Source organism: Sander lucioperca, chromosome 10, assembly GCF_008315115.2.
Source record: "Sander lucioperca isolate FBNREF2018 chromosome 10, SLUC_FBN_1.2, whole genome shotgun sequence".
NCBI classification, from domain to species: domain Eukaryota; kingdom Metazoa; phylum Chordata; class Actinopteri; order Perciformes; family Percidae; genus Sander; species Sander lucioperca.
In genome coordinates, this window is record NC_050182.1 from 23,682,663 (window position 1) to 23,697,517 (window position 14,855).

At 40.4% G+C, this 14,855-nt stretch overlaps 3 protein-coding genes across 8 annotated transcripts; 1 reads left to right on the forward strand and 2 right to left on the reverse strand.

Annotated features, from left to right (window-relative positions):
* Window positions 1-242: 242 nt before the first annotated feature.
* LOC116049748 (endonuclease domain-containing 1 protein) lies at window positions 243-4,278 on the reverse strand. Its single transcript, XM_036006523.1, has 3 exons — window positions 3,644-4,278; window positions 1,792-2,484; window positions 243-1,096 (listed from the first exon to the last, which is right to left on the reverse strand). The coding sequence occupies exons 1-3, from the start codon at window positions 3,956-3,958 to the stop codon at window positions 581-583; spliced, it is 1,524 nt and encodes a 507-aa protein (XP_035862416.1). The 5' UTR covers window positions 3,959-4,278; the 3' UTR covers window positions 243-580.
* A 1,049-nt stretch (window positions 4,279-5,327) lies between these two features.
* ino80e (INO80 complex subunit E) lies at window positions 5,328-8,900 on the reverse strand. Of its 3 annotated transcripts, none has more exons than XM_031299706.2 (8): window positions 8,729-8,900; window positions 8,363-8,445; window positions 8,165-8,235; window positions 8,020-8,072; window positions 7,821-7,902; window positions 7,249-7,366; window positions 6,809-6,907; window positions 5,328-6,310 (listed from the first exon to the last, which is right to left on the reverse strand). In XM_031299706.2, the coding sequence occupies exons 1-8, from the start codon at window positions 8,754-8,756 to the stop codon at window positions 6,104-6,106; spliced, it is 741 nt and encodes a 246-aa protein (XP_031155566.1). In that variant the 5' UTR covers window positions 8,757-8,900; the 3' UTR covers window positions 5,328-6,103. The 3 variants fall into 3 exon arrangements, with proteins under 3 accessions (XP_031155566.1, XP_031155567.1, XP_031155568.1); XM_031299707.2 differs by lacking the exon at window positions 8,729-8,900 and adding an exon at window positions 8,583-8,705; XM_031299708.2 differs by lacking the exon at window positions 6,809-6,907.
* A 2,639-nt stretch (window positions 8,901-11,539) lies between these two features.
* Window positions 11,540-14,699, forward strand: si:ch73-54f23.4 (zinc-binding protein A33). Of its 4 annotated transcripts, none has more exons than XM_031299705.2 (7): window positions 11,540-11,631; window positions 11,901-11,974; window positions 12,203-12,298; window positions 12,506-12,739; window positions 13,477-13,499; window positions 13,680-13,795; window positions 13,877-14,699. In XM_031299705.2, exons 2-7 carry the CDS (start codon window positions 11,909-11,911, stop codon window positions 14,428-14,430), a joined length of 1,089 nt encoding a protein of 362 aa, XP_031155565.1. In that variant the 5' UTR covers window positions 11,540-11,631; window positions 11,901-11,908; the 3' UTR covers window positions 14,431-14,699. The 4 variants fall into 4 exon arrangements, with proteins under 4 accessions (XP_031155565.1, XP_035862602.1, XP_035862601.1 ...); XM_036006709.1 differs by having other exon boundaries at window positions 11,593-11,696; XM_036006708.1 differs by having other exon boundaries at window positions 11,618-11,696; window positions 11,889-11,974.
* The last annotated feature ends 156 nt before the right edge of the window (window positions 14,700-14,855 follow it).

The following is a 14,855-nucleotide window of genomic DNA, read 5'->3' on the forward strand; positions in this document are numbered from 1 at the left end:
TACTGTATCTGTCTGTCAGTATAAAGTACAATATTTCCCCTGAAATGTAGTGGAAAATAATAGAAAGTACAATCTAATGGAACTACTCAAGTAAAGTAACTCTTAATTTCACTTAAGTATATTAGCATTCATATTTTATATCTGGAAGGTTTTGATATGAATACAGGTATGTAACAAATGTCTTGTTTTGATAAGGAAAACATTTTTTATTACACAGGAATATACAAAGGAAAAAAACAATGATATGCCAGCATTCTCTTTTATTATAATGTATGTGTAAGCAAACCTTTCTCATAACATTTATCATACAATAATTGTTTTGAATAATTACATCCAAAAGCCTAGTGCACAGTGTTTTTAATTCACAGTTGGGTCACTAATACCAGCAGCAGATTATTTGGACAGCTAGCCACAGTGATGTGTAAGTATAAGACATTTGTAATTCACTAAATTTGTTTCAAAAACATATGGCTATCCCCTTTTTCACACTCTTACTCAAAGAAATTTACAAACCAAAACTGGAGAAAACATTTGAAAAAGTTTGTTACTAATGGCGTCATGTGGACTTTCCCTCCACTTTTCACTCTGACTCCTGCCCAAAAGCTTCTCTTACTGCACCAATGACCATATCCACCATCCCCGTTATTAAACCCCCTCCCAGCTTAAACACATTACCCACCCTGTTTCCACTTCTAAACGCCAGCTTTTCCACCCCTCCACCTACAGCTTTCACCTGACCCCCCATCTCTGACAACACTGTTCCTATGTAACCTTCAATCTGCTCCCACAGCCACCCTCCAAAGAACTTGGTCACCCACCAAGCATTATCCAACGCATCACTAAATATCCCCACTGTGTCTCCAGCCAGGGTCCCCATGCCAGTGACCCCAGTTTCGCAGCTGTTCAGCAGGGCCCCCAGCATGGAGGAGGAGCAGTAGTAGACACTGGAGAAGCAGTTTTCCCCGATACCCAGTAATGTTTCTCCAGCTAAGCCCATCCAAGACAAAAAATCAGAGGTCAAGAGGTGGAGCAGGGAGAAGGTTTCTCCGGGCAGGGCAGACAGAACCCCAAGGTCTTCTTGAAGAACGTATGTCACCTGAGTCAAAAGAGAGTTAAATGAGATTAAAATGTGTGAATAATGAAATGACAGAATGACCTGAGGGCATGTAATGAGTGAAAACTTGCTGCTGGCCACACCTCATTCCAGTCTCTGGGAGGAGCACACTGGAATGAGGAGATTTACTAAACAACGCTGAAACTGAACATGTCAAACAGACTTGTTTCTCTCCAAATTGACTAAACTAACATCTCCATGTTTTATTTCATGAACATTTGGAAGATTAGTAGTATTTAGTACTATACCCGTATTAGTCATATTTTTGCTTTGTCCTATTGTTGTTGTTGCATTTTGGTTTAATTTTGTTTATTATTGCCTTTTGCAAACCCGTTGAACTTTTCCCTTGTTGTTTTCACTCATGTTGTAATAAATTACTATCCTAATTATCCAGTATTGTATACTTGTAACTATCAAGTACTAATTTTACACATGCATTTCACTTTACTTGTTATGAGGAATACTACTCAGCCTGTGAAAACAGTTGTATAATGTCTTCTGTTTCTCTGGATGTGCTGTCTAAAGTTTGACAAAATAACCCTGATGATGTCATTGGGCTTAGCCTTGCAGTCTATTCCCTTGTGAGCCTTGTGGAAGTATAAAACTAAATTGCTGGAGTATACCTTTATTTTAAATTAAATTAAACTATGTCTAAAAGGTTCAGTAACTTGAATCACCTGTCCAGGTAACTGTGTGACTCTGGAGAACACAGGCTGCAGCGGAGCTGTAAGGATAGACATGGTGGTGCAGAGGACGTAGACCAGAGTGCTGCTGGAATTTGTATCTGTCTCTTGTTCATCCACAGCTTCATAGTCAGCTGAGGACTCACCAGCCACCAGCTCTTCAGTGATCGGTGCCTTTCTTCTTTCCTTAATGTGCTCATTTGAATCTGCATCCAGCTTGTTTATGTTTCCAGGGAGCCCCTCGCTATGAAGACCCACTCTGATTCCAACAGTCTCCTCATCTGCTCCTCCACAGCCTTCTGAGAACAGCTCTGACACTCCCAGCATCTCCTCCAGCTCCTTCACGCTCACTTGCCTCTCCTCTTGTCCTGTCTCTCTGATTAACCCCATGCTGAAGCCACTCTTCCCATCTGGGACAGCGCAGCACACAGCAGACCACAGAGGTTTTGTCTGACACTCCTCGTCTTCATCCTCAGCAGCCCCGAAACCTCCTACCCCGGTCAGGATGTAGAGATCACCCCCTAAAGTGCTGCACTGGGGAGTGATGCTTGACTGGACCAGTGTTGTGACTGTTGAGTCCCAGTGTTGAAGCAGGGAGTCTGTGGGCGAGACAGCATGAGAAGGATTCCTGTCTCCTCTGAGTAGGGCTGGTACTGCTACTTTAATGTTGTCTTCTTCTTCCTCTGCCTGGCAGAAAAAATAATCAGAAACACATGTTATTATGGTTAGGGCATAACTTTGGGTTCAACATTGGGAGGGGGGAGGGGGGTGGGATATGGGGGGGTTGACATCTCCACTTTTGAGCAAAATTGAAATTTTAAACATTTCAGACACTTCATTTTCTGCATTCTTGGTGAAGTTTTCTGCAACGATTTGTGCATTTCCTGCATCAAGTAGTGCAAATGTCTTTATTTATGTAATGGAAATTATAATAGGTTTTTGGGGGGTTGAACTGGCCAGTTTTTATTATGAGGGGAGGGGGGTGTTGTAACCCCCCATCCCCCCTGTAAATTACGCCTATGTGGGTGCATTAGGATCTATGCAAGTGTACACTAGTTATAACCCACTCTATTACCTTACAGATACTTCAGCTGGTATTTTCAAATATGAATTATTCCATTTGATTTTATTTATCATGTCCAAATGTTAAAAACTTCTTAATTAAATGTAAAATGAAAAATAAATTAAATATAGCATAATTAGTCTATATAAGAATGCTCTTATCTGTTTTTACTGTCTGTATTCAATTTTCAAATGCAGGGATTTGCAGGAAATTACCAGAGCTGACTGTTTACAATGTTTAATGCAATGGCAAAATAGGTATTCTGATCTTTAATCTTTAAGTAAAAAGTACCAATGCAATGACCAAAAAAGGATATATTCCATTACAAGTAAAAGTCCTGCATTCAAAATCAAACTGAAGTAAAAGTACCAAACTATTGTCCACAAAATATACTTAAAGTATCAAAAGTAAACATACTTGTGGGACTAAACTACATGAGTATGATCTATGAGTGTGACAGGAGCTGAGTCACAGTATCAATCTGAGGGGTTGTTAGATGATTAATGGGGTAGAAGAGAAGAGAAGGGAAAATAAGTTTTGTGACACAAATGTGTATCTTTTTTTTTTTTTACTTTTTATAATCTTTGCTTTTTGTGAAATGTCTCTTTGGTGCCACCACTTTTTTTTGTAAGTACTGGTAAATGTACTTTCCACCACTGATTTACTGCATGCTTGCTGTAACACCAATCTGTACGATTTTGTGCTATACATTTTATTTTTCAAATTCCATTATTCAAAAACAGACAGTACTACTTTAAACAGAATGATAGATGCCGTCCTTACCACAAGCTCTTTGCCCTCCTCTCCCTCCTTCTCTGTCCATCCGTGGCTGAGATGGAAGGCCGAGTAGACAGCTGTGTCACAGGTCGGTTTGGACAGAGTGGCAAACGCCTGTCCCCCAGCCAGTCTGTAGCAGAGTGGGCGCAGCAGCGACCCTGCAGAGGCTCCCTGAGGAGGCGTCTGTCTGTAGAAGCAGTGGCTGCAAAGGCTGAAGCCTGGCTCAGAGTTGCCCTCAGCTGGAAGAGACAGGCCTGGGCCCAGCATCGCCAGCAGCCAGACAGCCGCAGCAGCTGCACTGACAGCAGCAGGACACAGCATGGTGGTGGTGAGCTCAGCAAATCCCCTCTCTCACATACACACACTCAGACAGAACAAGAGGGAGAGGCTTATGAATTATCCAGTGGTTTCCGTATATAGATGGAAAAGATAAGGTGGCCACGGTTGGCTGCTGATGGCTTGTTGTTTTCTCACTTGCTCCTTGATCTCTCCTGCAGTTTGTGTCCAAACATGCCTGTCTTCTTTTAAAGTCTGCTGCACTCCAAACGTATTTGTGTTGCAGGCACAATCTTGCTTACTCCTTCATTTCCTTTTCCCTGACAACCTCGCCCCCTCTGTCAGTTCCACCCTCTGCGACTCTCCCTCCACTTCACCCCTCCCTCTTAAACGCTCTATGGTTACACCTTTAACTCCCATTGCTGCTAGGTACACAAGCCAAGCACACACCCATCAAAGCTGCCAATTACCTGTAAGTCTGCATTCCAAAACAATGGTCCTTGTAAAAGCTAAGTCCCTTGAATGACACACTCTTGCAGTCCATATTCTTGGTACAGCGCATTCCTGAAAATGCTGGTTCTGTTACAGTTGCTTTGAAATACTTCCATATCAAGCAGGACTTCTCACTTGAAACTCCAGGAAAAATGTGAGCAACTGAGCTCTAAATTTAACAATGAAATCCTCATTAAAGCTTAATCCTGACAGTGTCAAAGTCATGGGTCATTGTCTCACCCACAGTGCAGTGATTCTTGAACTCTTAACTTCCAAGACAAAACACACTCCCTTTGATGCCTTGCAGATTGCTTTCCTTGATATAAGAAACCTGCCTGTTGAGACATGATGTTGGCGCTGACTGTTCATTACAAAACCAGTGTCAAAAACAGCAATTTGTATGTAATCTGATAACCCTGTGCATGAGTAAGAACAGTGAACAGAAAAACATCTAGCTTTCTTTTGACACCTTAAAGAGGTAGAGTCCAGCCAGGCTGCCTTCAAGTTGCTTCAGAGTTATGGCAAACATGAGCCAAACGTACCCCTGGGCTTCTATTAAGAGTGGTATCAGGATTCCTTTGCAGAGGGGTCAAGCAAGAAAAGAAAAACTTGTGCAATAACCAACATGAACTAAGTTTACATGAGCTATGCTTAAATATAGCTTTAGTGTAGTGAATGTTGTCAGTGCACATATATTCTCACAGACTATAGCATACCTGAGTGACTGACTGTAGCTCTGGAATGAGAGATTTAGGGTTGGATGTTCTGGGTGGGGCATCAAGTCATACTATAACATCTACTATACAATCTTAAATGGTGCAATGAGAAATAATTTAAGACAAACATTTTTTTTTTTTAAGTAAGTAAAATGTTCTCCTTAGTATGTTGTTAGCAGAATCTGTGAATGAAACCTGACACACAATTTAATGTTAAACAAAAACTTTTAGTCTCTGAAGTCATCTGAAATGATTGATGATTTATTCTCTGACACACACAATTTGATAGGTGCGATAATAATAAATCTCATTTAACATGAAGTAGCTTTGATTTTTAACAATTTGTTTGAAAAAACATTAACATAGAAGTACAAATTAAAAAACTTCCGGTAAAAAGCAATAAAGACGTAACATTTGAAACATCTGTATTGTACTTAAACAGCTTTAATGGACTGCAGTATTTATATAATACCAAGTCTGCGATGGTGTTTGGACAATGTAAAACAAATAACAGACAAAAGCTCTCTTTGTGCAGGACATACCGAGTTGTAGTCACAGTTTGTCGACAATAATCAGCAGGCAGCTCAAAACTGTTTTAAAAGTAATAATCCCAGTAGCAGTGACTGTAATATTATAACAGATTTATTTTTAGCATAATATTGGAAAACCAGATTTATCTGGGAGATAGTTTTGACAGTGCAGTGATACTGCAATTAAGCAAAAGTCCACAGGGGGGAGCTTGGCACTCCATTTAATTGACAATGTGTAATGGGCTACTGAATACAGAAAACACACACACACACACACACACACACACACACACACACACACACACACACACACACACACACACACACACACACACACACACACACACACACACACACACACACACACACACACACACACACACACACACACACACACACACACACACACACACACACACACACACACACACACCTAAAACACACATTCAGGCTCACTCATTAGGGATGTCAATGACCAGTTCAGCCTCATCTCCCTCCCCTCTGTCTTCATCTCCTCTGTCGCTGTCACCATCGCTCTCTCCCTCCTCCTCAGCTGCATCTCCGCTAAGCATCTGTCTGGGAACCCAGCTGAAGGGGCCACTGGCTGCTGGAGGGGCCGCAGGGGCTGACGGGTAATTAGCTGCCATTGGGGCAACAACCTGAGAGGAATAAAAAATAAAGCAAAAATGTTAGGAATGACAGGGATGGAGATATGATGGAAGAATGAGGGGTATGGATGGATGACTGCATTAATCAGGACAAAGCATGCAGCATGTACATGAACTTACAAACCAGAAGGTCATTTCAGCATAGTGCCGAACTTAAAATGACAACGTCAGTGTCCTCAAATGTAATTATTACAAGTTGTATTGAGTAAAGAGAACCGTATATATATCAAAACCTGTTGGCAATATTGTGCAACAAAGTAATTAACCAATATAGAGTTTTTGGACTTTCTAAGGAAAACATAACAGCAGACACATATTACTTCCATTTTCTTATGCATATACATAGTGTGAACAAAATATAACCCCCCAAAAAATTACCTACTATGCCATCTAATATAAATGGCATAAAAATACACGATGTGAGAAGTAAGCAGTATATCTGCATTAATATTATCTCTGAACATCTTGTTTTCCCTTTTCCTCTCTCACCTTCCCTGTAGTCTCTCTCTTGTTTTTAGGCGTCTTTGTTTTTCTCTCTTTCTTCATTCGTTCAGCTGGGGGAGCCAAATACTCTGGTGGGAAGGGCATCTGCCCAACACACACATAGGCCCCAAATTGCCAAATGAACACAAGAACACACATGCACACAGGCATAGGCAATTTATAAGACAGACACACACAAAACACAAAAAAAAAAACATACACAGAAGAATGAACAATGTGAAAACAGGGAAGCTATTACAAGCATCAAAACAAAAAACAAACAAAGAGATAAACAGACTTGTGAATGAAATGACAAAAGAATCAAATTATATAAACAATGCCTGACCGGGATTATGTTTGGCGATGAGGAGATGACAGATGCAGCAATATTCTATGCTGGCAATACTGGCCAGACTAAGATATAAGAAAGAGAGACAGAAACTCACGGTGTTGAGGTAGGGTCCAGAGCTTGATGGCTGTAGGGCATTTACACCAGGACGGGACAGCAGGGAGAGATGAGGGGAGGATGATGAAGGAAGACATGCCCCAGGACTACTTCTTCGCCTGAAAAGAGTACATGAGAAATTAAGAGAAAGTTAAGTGTGGCAGCAAGTGCATCCAGAGCGCAAAATGTGTTGAACGAAAGCCCCACGTTTTAGTCTCAGTTCCAGCACAGATTAGTCACAGATGTGTTGGATGATAATACCAGGCAATTGTACCTTCATTTCACACACCAATTTAAGACTTGAATACTAAAAATGGCTTAGAGGCCTTATAACCATTTACACCCAGACTCCTAAAGACACCATATTTGTAGGGTTTAAATTGTTTACTCAGCTGTGCATTGTACCAGGATTATGTTTACTATGGGGAGTTTTTTTCCTTTTAAAATGGTCACAATGACTAAAAAGAGAAAGAGAAAGTCTAATCAATCTTTATCAACATGTATATTGCATGTACACATTTATGCAAATATTGATAGTACAAGCAACATTTTATGTTAAAACGCACAACTTACTTCTTTGCTCCATCTCGTTCTCTTTCCCTCTCCCTGGGGCCTTCTCCTTCACTATTTTCTGAAGAAACTGTTGCATCTGAATCTGGAACAGAATACAAGAAAATCTGAACCAGCAGTACAGTCGATTGCAACTCTTAAGATAAAAATGAAAGCACGCCACAAACACTAATAAACACTCTGGGTGAGGTGTAGTAACTACCTGAGGAGTCTTCATCTACCCTCTCATACTGCAGCAGTCTGTCCAGAAGGAAGCTAGAAAACAAATACAAGACATTGTTATTTACTGCACGACATTATAGTGTTTAACATACACCCATTTCCATGTACACACAATGTAATCTCACCTTTTGTCCCTGGAAACTTTGAGAAGTTTTCTCTGTGCTCTCCTCAGCTCCTCCTGAAAGCATTCCTGTTCCTGGAAAGGGAAACCCAAAATGCACGAAATCAGCGCAGATAATGAGACATATACCGTATGTATTAGTTAAATACTGAAACATGATTGCTCAAGACTGACTTTTTACACTCAGAATGACTGTACTCACGTAAACAAGAAATTTTAATTTTCGTTTGAGAGTTTTGTATTTCCGCTTGTAGTCAACTTCAACGTCCGCTCGACCGTTCATTTCTGAAATACAGCATACAAAAGATGGAAATCTACCGTCTGCTCACAGTAGTTATATACTGGAGGTAATTCCTTTTAACACGACAGTGAAACGACATAAGAAAGTAACGTACAGGACACTAAGCTAAACATTAGCTTACATAGCTAGCTCGCTAAAGATACAAAGCTGCTGGTCTCACAGGCCTCTGGAAATATGCACCAAAATCTATTTCAAATATTAAAAAAAAACATGCATTCGATAAATTGCAAGGCTATTTTTATCCTTGAAAAACCATTGGTAGGCTACCTCTTGATTGAGTCTGTCTGTGCGACATGCTGTTGTTTACTTTCTTGACGTCGTTTTCAAGCGTCGTGATGGGCGGGACCTTTTTTCTTCTTCTTTTGGGTTTTAACGGCGCTTCGCTTTAGCATTCAGCGTATTAGATACATTACTGCCCCCCTCTGCTTGTCATCTGGACATTAAATCCTACCCATTTATCCTGTTTTGATGATTTGCCTGATCAAATCATAGACAATTCTACTGTCGGAACATTTTATAAGGTCTGGCATTTGTCCATACCAGACCTTTGTAATCACTTCACAAATTTGTTAACTCTTTAAATTTCTGTGAGTGATTTTTATGTATGTGAGATATATGTGTGTATGTGATTGTGTGTTTGTTGTGTTATGGTTGTCTAAGCTACTGGATGCCTAAAATTTCCCTCGGGATGAATAAAGTATCTATCTATCTATCTATCTATCTATCTATCTATCTATCTAACTATCTATCTATCTGAGATCTTTTTGCACGTTGCCTTTCTTGTTTACTTTTTAGCCTACAATCCTTGCATGCACAATAGACTCATCAACCTGACAATGCTCACATAAACCAGGTAGATGTTTTCATTTATTCCTATTATCTTAAAGTGTGCCATTTAAAGTGGAATGACTGTTGAAAGTGACATTTTCTTGACCTGGGCCTATGTTTCTAAATGTTGACTTCACTTTACTATTTAGGCTAAATTGTACATAAACATTCCCCTTATTTCAGTGTTCCACTGCTCCTGCTTTCCAAACTATTCCCTTGACCGTAGGGAATAGTTGTAGTGACCTCTGATTTGCTTAATGGGACTTTTTTTTTTTTTTAACTTTTTATTTATTTTACAGAAGGTATTACATTGTACAAACTCCATAACAGAACAAAGGGGAAAAAAATACATATATATGAAGGAGGGGGGGCACTACTCGCTCTTTACAACCTTTGATCCATTCTTGCTTAATGGGACTTTTTAATGGTAAATCTATAGTGTTTCTCTGTAGTGCTTCTTTTGCTATCTTGTCCACCTCCTCATGTCCCCACCGACCTACATGTGCAGCAACCCACATACAAATAATTGACATACCTTGTTGATTGCACATGCAACACTTCAAATAGAATATCTTGATAGCTGAAATACAAGGATCTCATGATCTTGAGAACTGAAACCGAATCAGAGCAGATTAAAGTGTTCCATGGTTAATTCTCCTCGACCCAGAGCCAAGCATCTCCACCAAGACTAGATTCCCAGATAATTTGGTGTACGCCTTACTCCAATAGCTTTTCTTTCTGGAACTGAAAAAGCAGACCCAGTTGTCTGATGTTTTGGATCTTTTGAACTCTCAGAAGAATATATTTTTGACATACTGGGAGTGCTTGATCTTTCACATGAACTGAAAGAGGTGTTTACTGCTGCTGACTTTTTGAGCTCCAGCAAACACATGTCGGTCACTGGTGTTGATTGTGTGCATGGCTCAGCCTCTGGAATAACTACTGTTGCAGCTTGATATTAATAACTTTAAAGTATTCTGCATATATTTTGCCAGCCCAGCCAAAGCTTGGTCTTTGTCGTCTGCTTTGTTCCCAGCACCCCTGCAATACCACTTCAGCAAGATGTTGTTCTTCATGTCCTGTTAGGTTAGCCCAGTAGTTGGCCATTTACTGCTTCCTTTTAATATCTAGTGGCATCTCTCCCATCTGGACTTGCATGGCTGGGAGTTGACTGTACTGCTCCACCACACTGTCCTTGTATGTTAATAAGCTTCTCCAACAGAGCTTTTGGGGCTGAACTAAAGACTACACTACCCTAATCAAAACTCAACCTTTTCTTGTTTTTCAAATATAAATATATGAATACAGATATAAGAACTAAATAACAACAAAATAAAGATTTCACCTTTTCTGATCTTGTGGTTTTTTATTTTTGGTTTAATTTAATACTTACATATACAGTTTTTATGACTGACAATCATATTTGGTTTTCTATATATTTTCCACACATTTTCCTAAAATCCTGTAATTTATTTTTGAATTAAAGATAAAATTATACAAAAACTAAAAGACAATTCATTAATTTAAAATTTAACAGCCAAACCTTATTTACAGCTGCTTTGATTCCTAGTGTTGCTGTGCATGCTTCCATGACTTCTTGCAGTGGACCTTTGTATTTTATTAAATCATCCTGTCAGTTTTCCCTCCACCTGACGTATACTGTTATGCACTGAGTTTGCAGCTCAACCCCAGCTCAGCACAGTCACTTGCAGGTTGATCATGAATTATAGATGAGCAACATTTGCAGAGACGAGTAATGCCGCCTCAGTGCACATACTCATGGCCAGACCCCCTGTGTGTCTAGGGTGATGGGGGGAGACAGGCAGAGACGAAGAAAGAGGTAAAGTTGAGATAAGTGGACAAAACCAAGGCACATATAAAAAGAGGAGAGGCTTGTACTCCAGATATACTCCTAAAGGGGAAGAGCGCAAAAATGCTGACTGTTTAGAAACCTGTTTTGCCCCCCTCTCAGACAATATGAAACCCCAGCATCCTTTAATGCAACTACCAAAACAGGCTCTGCAATAGCTCATAGTTGCTGCAGTGGATCCTCTCACACCCCTGGACATTAAAGAGAACAACCTTGCAAAAATAAACATGCATATGTCTTCCTTCCAGGCAAAGCAACTGCTGATATGAAACACAATAGCTGCCTCTCAACACCGACAGATTCTTCTTTGATTTCAAAGACACTGGCAGACAGAAATAGACTCTTCTGTGTCTGCTGCCATAAATCCCTGCTGCCAGCCAAACCAGCCAGCCCTCCTCGCAGCTGTAGTCATCTGCTTCCCCTCCACCCCTCCTTTCTCTCCTTTACTCTCAATGGATCCATATATTCTCAAGTCAGGCTGTGGACACTGATCTGTGCATGTCAATACGTTTTCTCCTGTTGATTTTCTGCTTGAATGTATGTCCTTGTTGCTCTATTAGTATGACCGTCCTCTGACTGTTGTTCTCATTGTGCTGGCATGTGTGTTTTTCCCTCTCCCTCTTTCTCCCTCTCTCTGTATTTTCATGTCCTCCAATTGTCCCTCCCTCTTACATTGTCTGTCACTTTTTCTTTGTACTTTGCTCAAGAGTCTTCTCGATTTCTGTTTTGTTCAATTTGCAGAAACTGGAATGTACCAAAATCACACCAAAGACACCAACAACAACTGCAATAAAAGCCTTCTCTGTGATCACAAGGTAAGCTCCATGTTTTATGGTTTTCACCTTTAGAACAGCTGACACAAGATACATTGTCTCTCATAATGTGACTGTATTTATTTTGAAAGCTCATTTTTCATAGGCGAAGAAACTCAGAATATTAAATCAGTTACTTTTCTGTTCTATGCGTACTTTATCACCAACTCTGTCTCCTGTGTGTGTCTGTGTGTGCGTGCGTGCATGCGTGCATGTGTGTGTGTGTTACAGGGAAAGCTTGTCCAGGCTATTAAAAGAATTAAGCACGAGGTAGATGAGTGCAGAGACGCAGAGAGAGAGACATACATAGATTCAGTGCAAGTAGAGGTACTGTTTCTGCATTATTAATCTTTCTTTTTCAAAAATACACTATTTTCATTCACAGTGATTATAGTTTAACACAAACTAAATGAGGCTATATATTCATAAGCCAGTTTCGAAAATGATTATTTGCATTGTCATATCCACACTAAATTTGTAGTCACACATAGGCTGAATTGATAATTATCAATATTTCCCCTTCTCATTTTTCAGGGCAGTTTTGATGCCCTGGAACGAGACATCAGAGCTGAGTTTCAGAACATCCATCGTTTCCTGGATGAGGAAGAGTGTAAGGAGCTGGAGCGACTGAGGATGGAGAGACAGAAACAACTAAAGCAGCTGAAGGAAAGAGAGAAGAAAATAGCAGCGCAAGGGAGAGACCTGGAGAGAGCAATCACAGTACTCAACAGCAAACTGGCTGAGGAGGACAGTCCTAAACTGCTCAAAGTGAGGAGGCGTTTTCACTAAAGAAGAAGAAATTAACATACTGAGATTAAGTCAAACTATCACAGAAGTTTGACTTGTTATTGGCCTAAATATACTGTAACTATACAAAGCTGGGATGGGGATGATGTCAATTTGGACCGAGGGGCAGCTAATGTATAAGTGGGTACAGAGGGGGAGGTGGAGAATAGTTTGGACTCCCTCCATACAACATTCTGGAACCTTCTTTGCGCAACAGCAGGGCCACACGTGGGTTTATCCAGGGTCACTGTATGCATTCCCCTTAGCCTGGGACAAAACTTTACTTACCTTTCTCGTAAAAAAAAAAAAAGTCTTTAATTGCTCCTCCTGTTTGGACTCCTTTGAGCTTAGAGCTGCTGGGAAACAACATGACTGTGCAGGTTTACATCAAAGAGACCAAATCCTGCAGTGTCACCCTATTAGCTGTTCTGCGCCTCTTCATCGGCACTCATTTGATCAATTTTAGACATTTATTGGCTAAACAGTTGACTTTTCTGGTTTTGAAAGTCTAAATCAATTTCTCATTTAAAAGTAAAAGGACAAAAGGAAGTCGACACATTAGTCAGCGAATAGGAATGAGCAGCGTAAGGCCGTCCTGCTGATGTCACAGTTTGCTGGAGTACAAACAAAGACAACTGTTTGAGATAATTCAATGTTGTTGTGTAGTGCTGTGCACTATTATTTCAACTAACTTTCCTAAAATGTTTCTCTCATTGCAGGAGATTCAAGATCTCATAAAAAGGCAGGTTTTCTCAACTTAACAGTTTTCTTCTCCACATCTCATTAATCTTGTGTGTATGCATGCTTAACATTTCCTCTCATTTCTGTACATCAATCTATCTCCATAAACCTCACTGTGGTGTGTCTAGCAGGTCGATATTCTACCATTCAGTCCTCCCCTCTTCCCATTTTGTCCAAGCAGATCTCAGGTCAGGTTTGTTGTTCCAGCGGAGGTGGACACTGAGGTACGCTCCGGCCAGTTTGTGGGGCCCATACAGTACAGGATATGGAAGCACATGAAAAGCTGCCTTTACCCAAGTATGTTCACACTTGTCATTTGAGATATCACATGCAAAACAACAACAAAACTTACCTTACTTAATCTCTATTTTCCTACAGATATTACATCAATGACCTTTGACCCCGAGACAGCCCACCCTAATCTGTCCCTGTCTCAGTCTCGCACCTCAGTGTGGTTTGAGGAGGATAAGGACACAAAGGATTTCCAGTCCAACCCACAACGGTTCCACTATTATTACTGTGTGTTGGGCCATCAGAGCTTCACCACAGGCCGACACTACTGGGAGGTTGAGGTGGGACGTAAGACAGCGTGGAGGTTGGGCGTGGCACGAGAAGATGTCCCTAGAGGGGAAATGGATGCCTCTGGCCCTTCCAGTGGCCTCTGGACCCTGTCCCTGAAGGACGGATCTGTCCAAGCCTGCACCGACCCAAAGCCCACCAAGGTCAACGTATCTGTCCGTCTTGTCCGCATCGGTGTATTCTTAGACTGTGAAAAGGAGGAGGTGTCTTTCTATAATGCTGTTACCATGGCGCCAATCTACACCTTTACTATGGGAACAGTTGAGGTTCCTTTGTTCCCCTTCTATAATCCATGTGACACAGATGATGGGAAGAACACGGCAGCCATTAAGATCTTTAACCCTTCCCTATAATGAGGGGCTGCAGAGATTTCCAACACAAATTGTTAATTTTATATTAGTATAATTACTGTAATTGACAATTATTGTGATTATCAATTAATGGTTAGGATTATTTTTTCAAGCAAAAATGCCAAACATTTGCTTTCTTTTGTCTTTTGTGAAAATAGTTTTGGGCTTGGAACCGTCGTGTTGGACAAAACAAGCCATTTGAAGACATCAGCTTGGATTTTGGCAATTGGATCTTGACATTTTATAGACAAAATTATTAATTGAGAAAATAATTTAAAGATTTATCGATAAAGAAAAAAACTGTTAGTTGCGGCCCTGATTATATAATGCACTTTTTTTTGCAAATAGAGGAACTCTACATTACCGGTACATGATTTCAAGAAATGATTTAAAAAAAAATACATATGTTACTGTATTTTTCACTTTTT

Bases quoted from the DNA above. Each gene is read 5' to 3' on its own strand.
- ino80e (XM_031299706.2), bottom strand. From the start codon at position 8,756: ATGTCGCACAGACAGACTCAATCAAGAG. The intron at 8,446-8,728 runs GTAGCCTACCAA...GCTGTATTTCAG, and splicing joins CAGACAGACTCAATCAAGAG to AAATGAACGGTCGAGCGGAC. The intron at 7,367-7,820 runs GTAAGTTGTGCG...TACTCTTTTCAG, and splicing joins GAACGAGATGGAGCAAAGAA to GCGAAGAAGTAGTCCTGGGG.
- LOC116049748 (XM_036006523.1), bottom strand. From the start codon at position 3,958: ATGCTGTGTCCTGCTGCTGTCAGTGCAGCTGCTGCGGCTGTCTGGCTG. The intron at 2,485-3,643 runs GTAAGGACGGCA...TTTTTCTGCCAG, and splicing joins AGGAGGGCAAAGAGCTTGTG to GCAGAGGAAGAAGAAGACAA. The intron at 1,097-1,791 runs GTGATTCAAGTT...CTTTTGACTCAG, and splicing joins TCACACAGTTACCTGGACAG to GTGACATACGTTCTTCAAGA.
- si:ch73-54f23.4 (XM_036006707.1), top strand. From the start codon at position 11,804: ATGTCCTCCAATTGTCCCTCCCTCTTACATTGTCTGTCACTTTTTCTT. The intron at 12,299-12,505 runs GTACTGTTTCTG...CTCATTTTTCAG, and splicing joins TAGATTCAGTGCAAGTAGAG to GGCAGTTTTGATGCCCTGGA. The intron at 13,500-13,679 runs GCAGGTTTTCTC...TTGTCCAAGCAG, and splicing joins ATTCAAGATCTCATAAAAAG to ATCTCAGGTCAGGTTTGTTG.